The sequence below is a fragment of the Mobula hypostoma genome, chromosome 2 (genome assembly GCF_963921235.1).
Source record: "Mobula hypostoma chromosome 2, sMobHyp1.1, whole genome shotgun sequence".
NCBI classification, from domain to species: Eukaryota; Metazoa; Chordata; class Chondrichthyes; order Myliobatiformes; family Myliobatidae; genus Mobula; species Mobula hypostoma.
In genome coordinates, this window is record NC_086098.1 from 59,856,921 (window position 1) to 59,877,466 (window position 20,546).

At 39.0% G+C, this 20,546-nt stretch overlaps 1 protein-coding gene across 4 annotated transcripts in view; it reads right to left on the reverse strand.

Annotated features, from left to right (window-relative positions):
• Positions 1–20,546, reverse strand: part of greb1 (growth regulating estrogen receptor binding 1) — a 304,535-nt gene that overhangs the window by 3,660 nt on the left and 280,329 nt on the right. For all 4 annotated transcript variants that reach the window (XM_063037530.1, XM_063037522.1, XM_063037506.1 and 1 more), the window contains 9 exons: positions 20,063–20,215; positions 17,426–17,568; positions 14,035–14,196; positions 11,894–12,098; positions 9,404–9,578; positions 8,313–8,540; positions 7,382–7,517; positions 2,248–2,448; positions 913–1,051 (listed from right to left, as the gene is read on the reverse strand). In XM_063037530.1, coding sequence (XP_062893600.1) covers positions 913–1,051; positions 2,248–2,448; positions 7,382–7,517; positions 8,313–8,540; positions 9,404–9,578; positions 11,894–12,098; positions 14,035–14,196; positions 17,426–17,568; positions 20,063–20,215 — 1,542 coding nt within the window. The remainder of the gene's footprint in view (positions 1–912; positions 1,052–2,247; positions 2,449–7,381; positions 7,518–8,312; positions 8,541–9,403; positions 9,579–11,893; positions 12,099–14,034; positions 14,197–17,425; positions 17,569–20,062; positions 20,216–20,546) is intronic.

Below are 20,546 nucleotides of genomic sequence, written 5' to 3' on the forward strand. Positions count from 1 at the left end.
GAATTTGCTCAGTCTTTCCTCAATATTACACCTATATTAAAAAAAATTACAAATATTCTTTTGCCACACAACAGCAACTTGAAAGTTGATCACCAGAACACACGAACATTGGGAATATGAACGTAAATGGTACGGTCAACAGTAGAACTAATGAAAACAGAACATCTTGGGGGAAAAGGGATGATTTTTCTTTAGTAAGGTCCACGTAGTAACCACGATAAGAGAAGAAAATCTAAACGCTTGTGGGTAAAAGGCTAGAGAGGTCAGTATTTGTTTAGAGATTATAATTTTACTGTTTCACACATTTTGAAGCAAGTTTCTTAATATTTCATGAAGCTATAAAACATAGGGTGACAATTAATGGGAAACTTTCTATGAATTGCCGATCTCTATTCTTAACTATGGTGGGTCAGGTGAGTGCCAACAATCTACTTTGTTCACTACTTGTGCCTTTTTCTCCCACCCAGATACCAATTTAACTGAGAAGGCAGCGGGTCAAGATAAACCAGAAAGGCTGCATCCAACTCTGTCGAACATGAGGTCTGGAATCTGCATGTGGACGCGGCAGCATCCTGAGAAATTGACTGGTGTTCTCTGGGATATGGTGTAAGGAGACCAATTGCAGGCAGGGCAATAGGCTGTAGGCAGAATCATAAAGTACTCATCCCTTCCATAATCAACACAAGATTCAAAACCAGCGCATGTAAAATTAATTATATGAATGATCAACCCACCTCCTGTGTGTGTTGGAAGATGACTCCATCCCAATTCCATTTGAACACATCATCAGGTTTTAATGTCCAAGTCACCCCAGGCTAACTGCTTCTTGTACTTAAAATTACCTCAGAAAATCCATTTAAAAGGTCATGCCACCTTTTCAAAATGTGAAAATCTGAACAAATCCAATCTTACCTTTCAGAAAATGGAATTTTTTCAAAATACTTGCTGTGACAAATGAGTCACAGAGATACAAGAGGAGTCCACTGAAAGCAAGGTCTGAATAGTTGATGTTTAAAGAATGAGGACGAGAACTCACAAAGCAGACTGTAATCTGAAATGTTAAAAATTGAGATTGCAAATGTTACGACCTTCAGAAATCAATTATGCTTTCAAATTATACAATCGACTTAAATAACAAGCTTACAGATAAGTATGAATACAATATTGAACACTGGCTGCAGCCGGCAGGATAACTTTCAGACAAATGATGCTGGCAGTCCAATACTGAGCATATTTTCCTACATGCACCAAAGCACTCCATCATCAAGCCTGATTCTAGTTTTGTGCTGCTGTTTTAATGGTACAGAGCTTCAGGTCAACCCCAGGAAGAGATTGCAGACAATTATAAAAAGAAGCGGGGAATGGGTGGGGTGAAAGTTGAAGGTGGTCAGAACAAGGAAAGCAATCGATTGGGTGAGTGATGAGGTCTGGTCCTCTGCCTCCAGATTCAGGAAAGCAGTTTTAAGCAACTTAATGTTTCAGGATTGGCCTCCTGTTATCTCTGATTAAGCCACATGTAACTGGGTTTCAGAACATAATCAATAAAAGATTGTTCACTGACACAGAAGTTGTTGTAAAGAGTTGCAGTAAATTTCTTGTGTTTATTTGAAGACTGGAATTGAAACAATAGCAGCTTCACTAAAATCCTATACATCAGTGAGATTGGGGAGTAAACAGACACAAAATTTGCCTGTGCAGCAAATAAAGCAAGTGTCGATAGTAACTTCATTGCATGGATCTCACAACAGGGCAACCTCCCATATGCTCCTCCATCATTAGTCTTGAACTTGCTGACTTCAATTGCATAAGTTCTTTTGACAGGCACTGACATGCCATGACACTAATCGAAAGGAAAGTTGAAAGAAGATTCCTGATGACCTCTTGCCAGTCAAAAAATCCCTCTACAGCAGGCTGGAGTGTTCTTCCAAAATGAGACAGAATTAAAATTCCAGGAAGTGCCATACATGAATTGGAGCCAGAGAGTTATTGAAAATTACAGCACAGAAACAGGTCCTTCGGCCCATCTAGCCAGTGCAGAACCATTTAAACTGCCTGGTCCCATTGACCTGCCCACAGACCATTATATTATTACTGGCGATAATATGGTGTAGGTGTACTGAAGAAAACTTGATCACTGCCTAATTTTAAAGTTTAACATTTCACACTTATTCCCTAGCCAAACACATATTTCAACTTGTGATTATTAATGAAAGAGTGTGCATAGATCTTATGATATCAGTGCCATACCTCTTGTCCCAGGTTTAGATAGCAATCTACTGACACCACTGGATGATTGAAGTTCCTCACCGACAATGGAAAGAGGTTGTTGCTTGTCTGTTGCAGATATTTTTCAAGCAGTAACTGGGCTGGTGCAGCTAAAAATGTGTGTTTGCTGTCTGGAGCACAGATATACTGAGATGGAGAAATGGACATTGGCACATCAGGGACCTGCAAGATACAAATTAATTCAGTGAGATTATGAACAATAATTTTTTTTCTAAGCCAGAGCAATATAAAATATAAAGGTATGAAGGTGAACACAAAATAATCTGCAGATACTGGGGTCAAAGCAACACTCACAACACACTGGAGGAACTCAGCAGGTTGGGCAGCATTTGTGGAAAAGATTGGTCGACGTTTTGGGCCGGAACCCTTCGTCAGGACTGAACAGGGAAGGGGCAGAGGCCCTATAAAGAAGGTGAGGGGAGGGTGGGAAGGAGAAGGCTGGTAGGTTCCAGGTGAAAAACCAGTAAGGGGAAAGATAAAGGGGTGGGGGAGGGGAAGCAGGGAGGTGATAGGCAGTAAAGGTGAAGAAGGAATAGGGGAAAACACAATGGGTAGTAGAAGGAGGCGGAACCATGAGGGAGGTGATAGACAGCTGGGGGAGGGGACAGAATGACATGGGGATAGGGGGAGGGAATTACTGGAAGTTGGAGAATTCTATGTTCATACTAAGAGGCTGGAGACTACCTAGACGGTATATGAGGTGTTGCTCCTCCAACCTGAGTTTAGCCTCATCATGGCAGTAGAGGAGGCCATGTACAGACGTATCTGAATGGGAGTGGGAAGCAGAGTTGAAGTGGGTGGCTACTGGGAGATCTTGTCTGTTTTGGTGGACGGAGCGGAGGTGCTCGACGAAGCAGTCCCCCAATCTACGTTGGGTTTCAAGACGCGGGTGAGGGCATCATTGATGACAGCAGAAGGGAAACCAAGATCCTTAAAGAAACAGGACATTTGAGATGTCCTGGAATGGAAAACCTCATCTTCAGAGCAGATGCGGCGGAGATGGAGGAACTGGGAATAGGGAATGGCATTTTTGCATGTGGCGGGGTGAGAAGAGGTATAATTGAGGTATGAAAGTGTGACAGGCATTCATTCTCCTGGTGCAGTGGAATATTAGAATAAGGAATTATAAACAATATTGGGGTTATGAGATATCTGACAAAGGAGGAGTGGAAATCTGAACACAAACTGGAATAATTAGTGCTGTGAGTTATCACAGTAAGACAATGGACCAGAATTAGGCTACTTGGCCCATCAACTCTGTTCCGCCATTTTAACATGCCTGATTTATTATTCCTCTCAAACCAATTCTGCTGCCTTCTCCCCATAACCAAGTCTGCATCTGAACCCTGGACTTAGATTTTGATTGAATCCCACATTCTGGTAATGGGAAATAAAAACTATTCAGAATACCTTTAGTGTTTACAAGAATTATACAAACCCACAATGCAACAGTGCAGTTCTGCAATGTGGTATCAGAATGGACAGCTGTTAATGCATCGTGATGCTGAAATCTGGCTACCTGCTATGATGCAGGATTATCTGAATGGCATGAGAACAGTAAGCCTGGTGCAGAGGGTAAACCTTGGGTAATGGAGGCAAATTATTGGACATTCACAGTAAATGACTACTGATTATTTTAATTCTAAAACTTGAGAGGGACAGCTAAAGAGTCTAAAACCATCTTCCTGTGAGAAGCCGTACTGAACCAGTCCAGGTAGAAATAATTAAGTGACCAATGTCACATCAAGCAATTGTTGGCCTCAGGAGAGTTGCCAAGTTAAGTGTGCTTATCCACTCAGTGACCACTATACTGGGTACAGAGTAGAACCTGGTGTAGTCTTCTGCACATCATTGTTGTGATGTATGGTTGTTTGATTTACTGTCACTTTCCTGTCAGATTGAACCAGAATGGCCATTCTCTTCTGACCTCTCTCATTAGAAGGCATTTTGTCCACAGAATAGCCACTTACCGGATAGATTTTGTTTTTCACACCATTCTCTGTATACCCTTGAGATTGTTGAGTATGAAAATCCCTCCCAGGAGATTGACAGTTTTTTTTTAGATTATGAGGACACGCAGTCCCCTTTTATTGTCATTTAGTAATGCATGCAGTTTCTAAGATACTCAAGCCAACCTGTCTGGCACCAACAATCATTCCACAAAGTCACTTAGATCACATTTCTTTTCCCATTCTGATGTTTGGTCTGAACAACAACTGGAGCTTTGACCATGTCTGCATGTTTTTATGCATTGAGTTGCGCCACATGATTGGATGATTAAATGTTATCTCTTCGTGATTTTTATAAATGACCTGGATGAGGAAGTGGAGGGATGTGTTAGTAAGTTTGCTGATGACACAAAGGTTGGGGGTGTTGTGGATAGTGTGGAGAGCTGTCAGAGGTTACAGTGGGACATTGATAGGATGCAAATCTGGGCTGAGAAGTGGCAGATGGAGTTCAACCCAGATAAGTGTGAGGTGGTTCATTTTGGTAGGTCAAATATGATGGCAGAATATACTATTAAAGGTAAGACTCTTGGCAGTGTTGAGGATCAGAGGGATCTTGGGGTCCGAGTCCATAGGACACTCAAAGCTGCTGCGCAGGTTGACTCTGTGAATAAGAAAGCATACAGTGTATTGGCCTTCATCAATTGTGGGATTGAGTTTAAGAGCCAAGAGGTAATGTTACAGCTACATAGGACCCTGGTCAGACCCCACTTGGAGTACTGTGCCCAGTTCTGGTCACCTCACTACAGGAAGGATGTGGAAACTATAGAAAAGGTGCAGAGAAGATTTACAAGGACGTTGCCTGGATTGGGGAGCATGCCATATGAGAATAGGTTGAGTGAACTTGGCCTTTTCTCCTTGGAGCAGTGGAGGATGATAGAGGTATATAAGATGATGAGAGGCATTGACCATATCGATAGTCAGAGGCTTTTTCCCACGGTTGAAATGGCTAACACGAGAGGGCACAGTTTTAAGGTGCTTGGAAGAAGGTACAGAGGAGATGTCGGGGTAAGGGCCAAAGGCCTGTAGGTCCTGTATTGTGCTGTAGGTTTTCTATGTTTCTATTAGCATTAATCAGATGTACAGGTGTACCGAATAAATTGAAGACTGATTGTATATGTGCTTTGATTGGCATAATTCATTACAAGTAGCAAAAAATAGAACTTTGATTAAAAATACAGAGTGTAATAGTAAGTGGATATTTTCCAAAGATCCACATTTTAGCAGAAAGTCATGTATTGCTACCTTTGCACAGAATATACATTTCTCATTATCTGTAACAAGCAACCACCAGTCAGCACAATGCTGCCACGAGATATTATGTCAGGCTCTCAAGAAAACCTTGCTAACTTAAAATTTGGGTAGTCCATTGACATAATTTCTCCTTTTAATGCAGATTCCCCTCTACCTGCAACTGCCTCTTAGAAGCAGGTACAATGGATTGGGGCTCACATGGATCTTGGATGGGTCAGGATCATCCAACACACAATCTCAACCTCATGACAAGAGTCCCTGCAATTTTTAGCGAGGAAGTAACAAAGCTATAGAGAGCAGTGGTCAAAGGCCTTAAATCAAAGTCAAGTTTACAATCTTAGTTTTTCCTTATCTTTGCAGACCATCATCGCCCACATCTTGCCACATTGGTTTCAAATTAATTCCAACAGTCTAAACTTTTCTTTAATTTTTTGACTCCCAAAACTTTCTAACAGGGTTGAACAAGAAAGAGCATCCAGGCTTTATTGCACAGTACAAACAGAGCACAGAACTAGAACCTCACTTGGCTGAGATACAGAACTCCATACTTAGAAATACAGGTGGGAATTTGTCAGGCAAGAGCATTGCGGCAGAGCTATTTGCTAAACCAGCAATCGTGATAGCATGAGTCATCTACAGAATCTGATAGTAGTGGAGAATATGGTTCCTCAAATGTGACAAATTGTGAATTCAAAATTAAGTTTTAAAAATGGAGATTCTAAAGGAAATGCTGATATTAGTGAATGAAAAAGAAATTGATAGATTGTCATATAAGTGCTACTCGCTCAATTATGCCACTCAAGCAAGAAAACATCCCATCTTGGCCCATAATCCCTACACAATGGGGTTGACTTAAAACAGTTTCAGCCCTTCAGTGTTAACAAACTATCAATGAAATGGCTGACACCCAAGCCACCTAAAAGGAGAACAGAGATGGGTAATAAATGCCTGTCTTGTTTGTCTTGAATGTCCTGCAGCAATTTCCCAAGAATGTGTAAGAAAAGTTCCACTTCCTCTCCATTCGCCATCTTGGGGAACATGATGATGCAGGCTAAACCTCATACCTATACAGTGCTCTTTAATGTGGCTCTGCTTACTGGCCACAATAAGGAAGCGTGCAGCATGAAGGGAATGGCAGGGTTCAGTAAAAAAAACTGATATTGCTGAAGGCAAAAGTTCATGTTTTTAGTTGGTGCTGCAGTCAAATGATAAAAATGATACTATAGCACTTACAGGTGACAGGCATCATAATGTTGGTCCCATGGCCTGTGCATTCACAATCTAATACATAAATATATAAAAAGAGAATAGTACAGTGATGGTTGAGTCTTGACCTCTCCTAAGAGATGGATGAGAAAATGTTAGGATGTAATTATTTCTGTGATTGATAATATTGTTGTGATTAACTTCAGTCTAACCACTTTCAGAAAATTAGGTACAGGCACAATGTTTACATCGAGCAAAAGAGACATTCTACTCAGTCCAATATATTCTGCTTTAAAACCTTCAATCTCAACCATGTAAGTAACAAAAAAAAGTGTTCAAATTCACAACAGAGTAAAAGCTTGGCCAGCCAGCACTTCATTGACCAGCACTTCAGACAAAGTGATCTGGAGGAACTACGCCCAGTGCAAGGACAGCACTGACGTCAGGTTATCCTGCATATTTATCTGTCACTGTGTTTCCATCTTTGCCGGGACAGGCGCAACATTTATCCACCGATTCAATGGAAACAAGAATGACTGTGGCAAAAATTAACCTACTGCTGTTTCTCAAAACTGATAACTTATCATCAAATCACTGAGGAGCAAATCGTTATAATCCTTTCAGAATACCTTTGACTTAATAAGGAAGGTCCTGTGTCTGCCAATGGCAATTTGTTTCTTCATAACACTGAAGCGATTAAAACGACAAATGAGGAGACCAGCGCTGTTCACACGGAGGTTGAAATCTACATCATCACAGGTAAATCTGAAACAAGGTACAATAGTACAATAGTTTGTTTTTTGCTTTGTTGAAGCATGGCATAACATGTTTCTTGTGCATAGTAACTAATTAATTGTTTGTCATATTACACACTCGAGCTATTCTAATTGGGTGGTGTGGGCTTGTTGTGCCAGAAGACCTAATACAGTGCTGTACCTCTAAATAAAACAAGCCAACAAAATACATTTTCAAATGATGTTTGAGATTTTGTTGGCTACTACATCAATGCATCAACTAACTTCACCAATGTATGGCTAACTGTATGGTCTCTGTTTGAGGGATAGAGTGCCCTGTCTCTTCTTGAAGCTCCGAGACATAAATCAATATCACAGAATTTATTTGGAGCCAGAGCAGAAGCAGTAGTCATGTGCGCAAGATAGACTTCTGACATTGAACACCGTCCAGGATAATCTAATCATATCCGATATCTGGATTTTGGAACAAACAGTGATATTGTTACCCAAAAATTTATCTCCCAACTGCTAGCTCCTAAATAATTATTGGATAGCCGTAATCCAGCCCTAGCCCTAACCCATTGATTTATTGATTTTAATAGAATGTGTTGTGGAGACAGTGCACATTTAGTGCTAACAAATGGGGATGAATTTCTAGGCAGGTGCAAATGAATTTTATAACCCAAATTATGTTGTTACCCTGCTGAAGTCCAAACTTATTGAGAACAGTTCTCATTGCTAATTGGGTCAGGATTTGATTAGGAAATAAAATTTTTGGTGAGGGTATATGTTCGTGTCTCACAAAGTAAACAACAAGCAACATTACCTGTTTTGGTTGTACTGAACATTTTGCGTCAAATCCACGTTCAGCATCAAAAAGTCATGCAGATGACATCGAGAGAAGGGCTCTGTGAGGTATAGACTGCTTACTTTGCTGGACCACTTTCGGATCCCACAAAGAGCATAGTGTGAGATTTGACCAGTTGCCTCTATGTGTTGGAGTACATGCTTCAAAGAAACATTTCTCTCTACAACTTTTTGTTCAGTAGGTACACTGGATGGCAAAAAGATATTAAAAGTAAAAATTTAGTTAGTTCATAATAAAGGTGATGGGTTAGTGATATATCATATACAGTGAATTGTTCTAATGGCTGTAGAAAAATACTGATTTAAATTAAGTTATCTGAACATTCACATGGTTGAGTTTGTTATTAAACTGGCAGTCCCTTCAATTTAGAAGTTGAACTATCATATCCGATGTTTCATAACAATGTCAGAAACATCCATGCAAATAACTTTTTGCCAATTCTTGAATATAAATAACCTTCATTCAGTTTGAAGATTGGAACCTTACTCCACAGGCTTGTTTTTTTCATCCTGCCTGATGTATCAGTGTAGCATTGAGAGCTTGTGCTTCTGCCCATGATGTCACTGTTCAGATTTCAAAGTGCCATCTGCTCTCACTGTGTGAATTCAATGAAAAAGTCTCCCCTGATAACCTGGGGAAAACTCAATCCCCAAATCTCAGCACAACCAGATTATCAGAGCCGTTATTTGAATGCATTTTGTAGATCTCACCAGGTATAAAATAGTTGCCAAATTTCTGACATGGAATAAATTATCCATAATAGATTCTGAAATATTCTGTCTGACAGCATTGAAGATGTTACAATAATGTTTGACATAAATGGAGATTTAAAGGGAGCATCACTGAATTTATGCTCAGGTTTGCTATTTAAAACATTAAGCTTTTATATTTTTTGACAATGTAACATAATGCAAAGAAACGTTTAATTTTATCTTCATTTATTTGTCACTTCTACCGAATTGTAATTACTGTATACATAAATGAAAAAATCTTGACTTTTATTTTACAGCTGAAAGTTTGGCACTTGAAATAGGTATGCCTTTAATTACCTGGTAGAGTTCTTAGAGATTTCAGTACAAATACTGTACCACATCACGCAAGAGTCATCTGCAATGATAATGAAAGGCCACACATCTTGGGGTTTAGTTCCAAGCTCCTCTTGACGATTACGTTCCAATTCCAAATTATGGTAGGAAAGCTCTTTAATCAAAAAGTGAGCTGCACCTAAAACAAAATAAAAGGAATGTTACTCAGAGGGTTGGATCTGATTAAAATCTTGCAGTACAAAACAAAACAAAAAAAAAATCAGGTTCTTATTTTGCTCCTCTTTGTAATGCACCAACCTACATTCCAGAGTCCTCCTCCTCCTTCCAATGTAGTCCCTTGAGACTGAAAACTAATTAATTTCACTCTGGTTTTGTGGGTTCTGAGAGAGATGATGGGACAACAAAATCTTCTGCAGATGGAGGCAGATGAGGGGGTTGGGAAGTCTGTCAAGTTGCTATGTACTTTATACAAGATCTCCGTGAGCTTCCAGTGCATGGAATCTAGGATCTCAAAACCATCCTGACTGCTGCTTCTCCACTTATACTGGGCATGATCCATGGCGGGAATGTTTTGTGCATTCTATTAACGTGGCTGAAGTAACTCATTTCATGGTACAAAGTGCACAAGATTCAGCTGGCATGATAGATATCCACAATTCAGGTTGCCTTAGCTTTCATAATCACTTTCTCAGGTGTTGGATGAAGCAAAATCACTGCTACTGGATTATAAATTTAGTGCCTCAACTACTTTCTCATGAAACATTAAAGACTTGTGAATTAGGCGTAATCAGAAATTGCTTCCACAAAAACAAGCTAAGGTTATGACTGACTTGAAGTTGGTGTTCATAGTGTAACAAGAGAGGAATACATTCACAGGATGTCAGTGAAGGGTGGGAATAAAATCTTGATTACAGTTGAGCCCGGGCCCGAGAGCGAGGAATGGCCTGAGGTTTGATTGATTTAAGCGCCAGGCCAGATTGAGAAGGTCAAGGTGTTGGGGCCAGAGGCAAGGGACAGGCCGGTTCAGCTCACTATTCCATGAGGTTTACTCGTCTCTGTGCTGAACTAAGACTGTGGCCTGCAGCTAACAGGCTACTGGACCGGCTGCAGTGATGACCGACTACGTGGCTGTGGATCCACTTTAGTTATTTGTTTACTTTTGTTTTTTGCACGATTTGTGTTTTTCAGCACATTGGGTGTTTGACAGTTTTTGTTTTTTTAATGAGCTCTATTGAGCTTCTTTGTTTTGTGGCTGCCTATAAGAAGATAAACCTCAAGACTCAATGTATTATACACATTTTGATAATAAATGTACTTTGACTTTGACAACATCGCTGTCTGAAATGGGGTAATGTTAGCCAAGGTACATCTTACAAAAGGAAACCCTTCTATTTTTCTTTGCCAGTAAATAGTAAAGAAAGAGGATATATAAAATAAATTACCAGAGTGTTTGTTAGAAAGCACGTTTTTTTTTGCTCCAAAATAGATTTAACTGATGTAAATAGAAAGAACTTTGATTTATCTATCTTTAAGAACTAGTTACAGGTTGGGTGTGCATGCTCCAAGGCAAAGTTATAGTTTTTGAGTTTCTGTCCCTACCCATCATCTTTACTATTACTTACCTCCCAGATTGTAATTTGCAAAATACTTCACAAGGAATAGAAATACTGTTGTTTAGACATAAGTTGCTGAGTTAAGACCATTAGAACTTTTTCAAATTAATTCAATTAAAACACAAAAAATTTCAGGTTTAATTGATAATAATTATTAACAAGATTAGACAAGGGCTCATGTTAACTTTTAGCAGATAATGTCAATGACTGGTTAAATACATGGAAGGTGATCTCTTTAAAAATTCATAATCACAAGAGATTCTGGAGGTACTGGAAATTCAGAGTAACACAAAATTACTAACAATTCATTGTGTTGAAATTAAATTTAAATTAATTCTGACTGGACATGATAAAGGATAGTCAGTTTGGACTTTATATTAGACTATCACTCAAGTAGCCAGAACGTAAATGATTTTACTGTTCTCATTCATTAACCTTATACAGCAACATTTTAAGACCTAACAAAGCTCCTCAAAATGCCATGGAAAGCACAAGGTGCACTATTTTCAATCATATAAGCTGCTACTCCAATACTCATTACACATTGCTATTTGTCTGTAATAACAGAACCTCATGCCTATAATACAAGTCAGACGTACTAACAGCGTGACCACCCTCTTAGGGAAGAGTTCATTAACGTGTCATGACTGTTTTTTCCCCCTTGACCACATATATTCTTTTAAAAACCTGTCCAACATATTTGAGTTACAACTGCCAAAAATCTATGTATTGACACTGCATGAAAAGCTTTGCAGTAGATCAAATTTAAAAAATAAACAAAACTTAACAGAACAATTAAGTTATAAATCAGTAGATGGAAACTGCTATGCTTTTACAAACAATATGAAAGAAGTTCACAGGTATTACATTTAAGACATACCAACTCCAGAGTTATTGAAGATGCTGGGTAGGACGAGCATAATATGGTTTGGCCAATATTTCTTGTAGACTGCCATCTCATATTCCTTGATAACCAGCACGTGCAAATGGCTAGCACCATCCATAGCGTGATAGAGATTGAAAAGACCATGTTCATGACGTCCAGTTGTTGGCGTAAAGACTGGACTTTTTATGCAATCTGAATTCTAGGACATGAGAACCAGCAGCATGAGTAAAGCTATAGAACCTCACAAGTCCTCTTTCCTATCTGATTGCTATATCCTTGTTCCCTTGTTCTCTGCCTTGAATATACCCAAGAACTGACATTTTTTGGCTTTTTAAGCAAAGGAGCCGGACCTGCCACAGCAAAGGCGTAATTTAAGCTACGTCCACACTACGCCGGATAATTTTGAAAACGCTGGTTTCGAGTAAAAAGCGGTTTTCAAAATATTTCTATCCACATTAGACGGATATTTGGGCGAATCCCCTCCTACTGGGCATGAGCAGGACACACAGAAAACAAGCGAAGAGGAAACGATATACTTGGTGTGCATTTGTCCAGTTAGAGTAGAAAAACTTAAAAGGAATTGCTCTTGGCTCTCGCGCAGGAGGACTTAAAACTAAAAAAAACACAAATACTGGAGCGTATGGAGGCAACCGACAGGGAGTTCACAGACAGTATGACCCGGCTGACGACGAACAATGAAAAACTGACTAATTCTGTTGCATTAATAAAGTACCTTGTTAAATGTACAAAACATGACTGCATCAGTGTTATCTTGTATTTCCATACAATGTTACATTAGGCTGTTACACATCTATTGTCAGAGAAGTACTCGCATAAATAGGTAAACCACCTTGGTTCTTGGTTCTTGATCCTCCAAAATATTCCGCATGGAATTTAAACTGGAGGTGGCGGAGGGTGTTTTCTGTCCTTACCTTCATACAAGCAAGGACAGAAAACAGGGCAAAGTGAGTATACTCATTTATTCAGTAAGCTATGGGTCAAAGTATTTGGTGATTACATTTCTAACTCTTCTGGCTTCAGTCTCGTTGCCGTCTGTTCTGAAATTGTTAGGTTCTGCGAAGCGCAGAATCAAATATCACTGTGATGACTGTACGCTCTAAACAATTAAGTAGTAATAACAATAAGAATAATAAGGAGAAAACAATGAAATGCCGCACTGCCGCCATTTGTTCTGGCACGTCATGACAGCGGTTTTAAAAAGCTCCGGTTACCCCGTACACACTGCAACTGATATTAGGCATTTTCAGATTTATTCACTCTGGAGACCGTTTCTGAAAATGTCCACTTCGGGGGCTGAAAACGCCGTTTCAGTGTGGATGGAAGGTCAAAACAAAGAGAAAAAGCTTCGTTTTCAAAATTATCTGGTATAGTGTGGATGTAGCCTTAGTTTGTCTTCCACCAAGTAGTTCTGCACTTAAAATTTAACTTTAAGTTCTGCACTTAAAATTTAACTTTATCAAATGCACTCTATTGTTATTGTACGTTTGTGGAAAAAGGTAAATTATTTCCCAGAAATAATGAAATTGTGGCATACATCCCACAGCTTTAAATAGAACATACCTGTTGATCCCATATATTTCCCACAAGAACAGCAGAGATTACTTGGATGGAAATCATTTTTAATGACGTAAGCCATTTTACCCACAATAAAATTTAGTCTTTTCCTACAACAAAAATCCCTAGATTCACAGCTGCTAAATTAGAACCTTTGGAGGATTGCCGTGACCACTAGGAGCCTTCTCTTTGTGTTCGTGGCAGGCCCATCCTTTAACACAAGCCACTTCCACATTGTTGGATCAAAGCTATCACCCAAAATCCAACAGTAAATGAGGCCAGATATGGTTGAAATTGGCACACTGTGTAAATATCTTTTTAAGTCTGTAACAGGAAAACAGCTTTTCCTCTTAGCCGAATAGTAGAAAACTTTAGCATCTCAAAATAAACATTCCCTAATTATAGTAATTACACTATCTCCTCTGCTTAAACTAGAATACATTCTATGGCACCACCTTCAAATGATAAATGAGAGGAATTTAAAAAAATCTTCAATTAATCATATTAGATCATAAGCATAACAAATAGCAGTGAAATTGCAGTTTCAGATTAAAACTCACCTTGTCAGTAACAAGAGGCAACCTCATACTCTCCAGCTGCCCTCCAGGTTGACTAAAAATAAAATTATGTTCTTTTGATTTGGGAATAATGAAGTGGAGTTGGACTTCCTCTCCCAGCATCGAGCAGGAAAAGGTGAAAGCATGGAGTGTAGAATCATACGGCTAACAGAAAACAAAGTAAAATTAGTTCCAAATGTATTCTGCATTGCAGGAACAATCCTTATTAACATTATATTTGTCTTTATGAATAATTGAAAAATTGAGAGAGAGTTCTATTTACTTTTGCAGCACACAGCACAAAATGTTATTTTATTCCATTTGCATTGAAGTGAACCCTTAGATTTGGAGCTGAAAATATAATCTGGATTTTATAGTGAAATAAATTTATGTAAACCTATTCCTTGTACAGTGCCTATAAAAGGTATTCAACACCCCCCTCCCCCTCACAGAAGTTTTCATGATTTATTGCTTCAGAACATTGAATCACAGTGGAGTTAATTTGGGCTTTTTGACATTGATTAACAGAAAAAAGACACTTTCACATCAAAGTGATAACAGATCTCTACAAAGTGATCTAAATTAATTACAAATATAAAATGCAAAATAATTGATTGCATAGGTATTCACTCCCTTCAAGTCAGTATTTAGTAGATGTGCCTTTGGCAACAATTACAGCCTTGTGTCTGTGCGGCTAGGTTTTGCACATCTGGTCACCGCAATTTTTCTCCATTCTTCATTACAAAACTGTTCAAGCTCTCTCAAATGGCATAGGGATTGTGAGTGAACAGCCCTTTACAAGTCCAGCCACAAATTCTCAATTGAATTGAGCTCTGGACTCTGACCCGGCCACTCCAAGACATTAACTTTGTTGTTCTTAAGCCATTTCTGTGTAGTTTTGACTCTGTAGCTTGGAGTCATTGTCTTGCTAGAAAACAAGTCTCCTCCCAAGTCGCAACTCTCTTGCAGACTGCATCAGGGTTTCCTCCAGGATTACCCTGTATTTTACTACGCTCATTTTACCCTCTACCTTCACAAGCTTTCCAGGGCCTGCTGCAGTGAAATATCCCTACAGCATGATGCAGCCCCCACTATGCTTCATGGTGGAGATAGTGTGTTTTTGATGATGTGTAATGCTTGGCTTACCCGTTTAGTCTGATGGCCAAAAAGCTCAATTTTGCTTTTACCTGACCATAGAACCTTCTTCCAGCTGATTTCAAAGTCCTTCTGACAAACTCTAGCCAAGATTTCATCTGAGTTTTTTTTCCCCCAACAGTGGCCTTCTCTTTACCACTCTCCAATAAAACTGCAACCTGATGAAGCACCTGGGCAAGAGTTATCTGTAGTCTCTCCCATCTCAGCCACTGAAGTTTGTAACTCCTCCAGATTTGTCATACGTGCACAGTTATGCATATTATTTCCATTTTTTGATGATTGAGTTAACTGTACTCCAAGGGATATTCAGTGACTTGGAAATCTTCTTGTAATTATCTCCTGACTTGTACTTTTCAATAACCTTTTTGCAGAGTTGCTTGGAGATTTCTTTTTTTTCATGGTGTAGTTTTTGCCAAGATACTGACTCACCAGCAGCCGGACCTTCCAGATACAGATGTATTTTTACGATAATCAATTGAAACACCTTGACTGCCCATAGGTCTCCAAAAACAGATCTCCATTTAACCAATTATGGGACTACTATTAGCTGCACCAGTGATGATTTGGTGTGTCATATTAAAGGGGAGGGGGTGAATACTCATGCAATCAATTATTTTGTGTTTTATATTTGTAATTAATTTGGATCACTTTGTAGAGATCTGTTTTCACTTTGACATGAAAGAGTCTTTTTTCTGTTGATCACTGTCAAAAAATCGAAATTAAATCCACCGTGATTCAATGTTGTAAAACAATAAATCATGAAAACTTCCGGGGGCGGGGGGGAAGGGGGTAATACTTTTTATAGGCACTGTATTTTAATTTTATGTAACCTAAAAAAACTTTTGCAACAGTAACCACATCAATGCCAGAAGTAAATCAAAAACATAGCAGGCCACATTTCTGAAGTAACACCCCTCACACAACTGTATTTCATGGAAGTTCAAAAGAGGAAGATTATAACATGGCTCCACTCAATTTCTCATTCATTAAAAATTAGTAGAAGTATCAGCTGAGTATAAAATATTACAGATTTAAATTTAGCAGTATAATGAAAACTTATGAGAATTTCCAATCTTTAAACTATACCAATAATACTTTAAATCAAAGGCACCACAGTAGTGTAGCAGTTAGTCAGTATTATTGCAGCTCAGAGCATTCTGCAGTTCAATTCCGGCACTATTCTGCGAGGAGTCACTGTATATCCTCGCCACGGAATGCGTGGGTTTTCCCCGTATGCTCTGGTTCCCTCCCAAGGTCCGAAGAGGTACTGGGTGGGTTAATTGGTCACTGTAAATTGTTCAGTGATTAGGTTAGGGTTGTGGGGCTGCTGGGGCAGCACGACTCGAAGAGCTGGAAGGGCCTGCTCCACAGCATCACCAAATAAATATTATCATTTATATTAAGCTGGATGGGAGAGGTTTAGGAAAAGTACACAATTCAACAAGAAAATGTTTGTTTCCTTTATCTTTTCTATTTCTTAAAATTAGTTCCAAAATTATTTATTCCAAGTAATGTTTCCAGATTCACTTTGAAGTGAATTATGAATTGGAAAAGACAATATATACCTCCTAACAAGTATCTTAATTCCAAAATCTGGTCAAGAGTGAACATTCACTCAAAACATTTGTGGTAATCATGTTAAAAGAAATTTATCCATCTTACTTTGAAATGGATTGAATTGAGTTAATAATGTTTTACAGCCAGTCAAATGTGTAAAATTGTTCACCTTCATCGCACCTTGATATTTGTAAATTAGGTAAACTGTAAATGCTGTTTAAGTAGGAAATACAAATCAGTTTGTCCTTCAAATTGGATAATATCTGACAGCATTTCTTTGTGTATTAAAGTTGCACTATGTTAAATGTAACAACTTCAATTTTGCCTACTGAAAGAATATGAATTTTATTAAGTTGATAAAACTTATTAAAGATGTCCTTTTAGAGATGTTCAAAATTTATCTGAATGTATTCAAAAATTTGTTACTGCTGTATCTATAAATAAATCCTAAATTAATCCAATCAACATTTATTTTAACAAACAGCCAATTTTCCCTGAAAAATAATCACACTCAAAATTATCATTCCAGCATCAGGGCCTCAAGACTAGATTTCAGTTCATGCTTGTTTGTGAAAGGAGATAGTTCACTTTGCCCACAAAAATTCCACACAATGAGCTCAAATCTGTTTGTACCTTTATTCTTTATCTGTTTAACTAATTGCTGTTTGATCCTCATGCATACCTGGCATCTGGGATTGAAACCCATGTATTCATGACACTGTTCACAGTGATGGTAGGTATTGTAGGCAGCATATTTGGATAACCTAATACGTGTTGTATGGCGCCGCAGATAGATGTCGTCATCTTTCTTATTGGCTATGTATCCTGTTAAATTCAGGGATTTTAGTAAGTCAAATAAGCACTATACAAGCAGAAATTTTCAGAATTTATGTGTGAGCTTAGAACTTGGTGCAATAGGATTGCATAATTCCATTCATCCAGTTAATGAAGGGAAATACTAAGCAACTCACTGACCTAACTATATCCAAACAACTGGAACGATATTAAACTGAACCAAAAAACTAAGTTCCCATTGAAGACTGATTAAAAAGTATGGTTAGGTAACGTAGCTCAGAACTCTATAATCCTTAGCACCATCAATTCACAGTTAGGCATCAATATATAATACAGATGTAGATGCAGAGAGCAAATGTTAAGTGCCATCCCAGTGCGGTAGCTCTGCTAAATTGCTCCAGTTAGATGGATCCATATCCTTGCTAAGATGAAGGCATTTCAGGTAATGACAAAACATGCACAAAGCAGATCAATGTCTCTGTGCAGGAACTTGGTGGTACCAATGCACAAGAAAACACGAGAACACAAGAGATGCTGCAGCTGCTGGTAATCCAGAGCATCAAACGCAAAATGCTGGAGGGACTCATCAGCTCAAGCAGTTTCTATGGAAATGAATAAACAGTTGACGTTTTGGTCCAAGACCCTTTATCAGGACTGAATGGAAAGGGAGAAGATGCCAGAATAAGAAGAGGGAGGGGAAGGAAGACAAGCCAGAAGGTGATAAATGAAGGACAGGGGAGGGGGGATGAAGTAAGAAGCTGGGAAGTGATAAGTGGAAAAGGCCTGAGAAGAAGAAATCAGACAGGAGAGGAAAGTGAACCATGGGAGAAAGGTAAGGAGGAGGGGCATTGGGGGGAAGTGATAAGTAGGCGAGGAGAAGAGGTAAGAGACCAAGTGGGTGATTGAAGAAGAGAGAAGTATTCTGGGAAATGGAGATGTGGGAAAGGGGAACATCACTGGTGGAGGTAGGGAAAACATGTTCTTTGAAGAAACAGGACATCTCTGATGTGCTGGAACAGAAAGCCTCATTATAGGAACAGATGCAACAGAGATGAAAGAACTAAGAAAAGTGAAGCATATTTTTACACGAAACAAGGTGGGAAGAGGAATAGTGGGGATCGGTGGGTTTATAAAAGATATCGGGAAAGTTTGTCTCCAGAGACAGAGACAGAAAGATTTAGAAAGTGGAGTGAGGTGTCAGAAATAGTTCCTGAAACGTCGACTGCACCTCTTCCTAGAGATGCTGCCTGGCCTGCTGCGTTCACCAGCAACTTTTATGTGTGTTTCCTGAATTTAAGGGCAGGTTAGAAGTTGGAGGCAAAATTAATGAAATTGACAAGTTCAACATTCAGTAGTCAATGTAGCACAGACAGAGTTGGGGAGCATTACCAGGGAAGGCTTGGCATTGCTTGGTTCCAGGAAGCCAACAAAAAGGCCAGCGTAGCTAGGGCCCATTGCTACATCTTGAATTTGGAGAAAGTGGGAGGAGCCAAAAGAGAAATTGTTGAGAATGAGGACCAGTTCCGCCAGGCAAGGAGGGTGGTGGTGGAGGGATACTAGTCGGCTTTGTGGACAATAAAGAAGTGAAGAGCTTTAAGACCTTCTTGATGGGGAATAGAAGTATATAGGGATGGGATATCCATAGTGAAAACGAGGAGATTAGGGCCAGGGAATTGAAAGTTGTTGGGAATATCCAGAGCATGTGGAGGGTCATGTGGAGGATGTAAGTGGGAAAGGAATAAACCAAGAGGAACAAGATGGAGTTGAAGTACGTGGACGCAATTTCAGTGGGGCAGGTGCTGGCAGAAACAGTGGGCCTACCTGGTGATGCTACAGAGGGCCCCTGATAGCTTGGAGAGAGCAGATCTTGATACTGGCAGAGTTGTTCTTTTGTGTGTGAAAAGAAAACCTCCAGTGCTTAAGGGGCCACGCAACCAGAAAACTCTTGAGAAACCAGATATGGTGCTTTTTTAAAAAAAGATAAATAGGTTGGGTAATTGTAATCTCATCACAGGACTGTCCTTTGGCCCAGGTCATCCATGCCGATCAAGACTTATATCCGAGTTGGTCTAATTTCCACACGTTTAACCTTTATCCAGCTAAAACTTCATCGCCTATTTATCTCTCCAAATTTCCCTTTAACACTGTGATTGTATCTGATTCTACAGCTTCCTCTGGCAGCTTGTTCCATACACCCACCATAATCTGTGTTAAAAAAAAAATTGCCTCTCAGGTCCCTTTTAAATCACTGATCTCACTTTAAACCTATGCTTCTGAATTATAGACTCCCCTACCAATTTTCAAACATCAGTTGACTATAATAACAGCAGCAGCTAATGAAAAACACTGATACCCTTATAATCCAACACCACTAGCACTTTAATCAAAACACACATAATGCTGGAGGAACTCAGCAAGCCAGGCAGCATCTATGGAAAAGAGTACATTGACATTTCGGGCCAAGGACCACGACCATCGAACAATATATGCTGGTCATGCAGTAGAAACAGAAATGAATTTTGACCTTTATTGCCAACAAGGTCCTTTGAATAAATTGGACTGCCATCTTCATAGTTTGGATCATGGACCATGTAATCAAAAAGCAATTTACTGAAGGTTTCCAAATCAGGCCACTGTAAGCTTTCTTTCTGTTGTGATACAGAATGTTCTTTAACATCTAAAAGATCAAAGAGAAATAGGGAAAATTAAATTATGAGTTTATCCACTCATTATGATTCTTCACATTTCCAGTAACAAAGGTTTATTATGTAAGTAAAACATTATAATACAAGTAAATCTGATCAGTTATTAGAATTTATAGAATAAGATCCATATTTATATACAAATAAATCTCTATAATAAAATCAATACCCAGACAATAAAAAACTCATTTTACTTGGTACATAGAATGAATCTTCAAATCTAAAAACTTTCAATGCCAAGCTCACATATTGGTTGTAAGTTGCTAAATTCATTCTTGAATCTCATCACAAATTCTAAATCCTCAT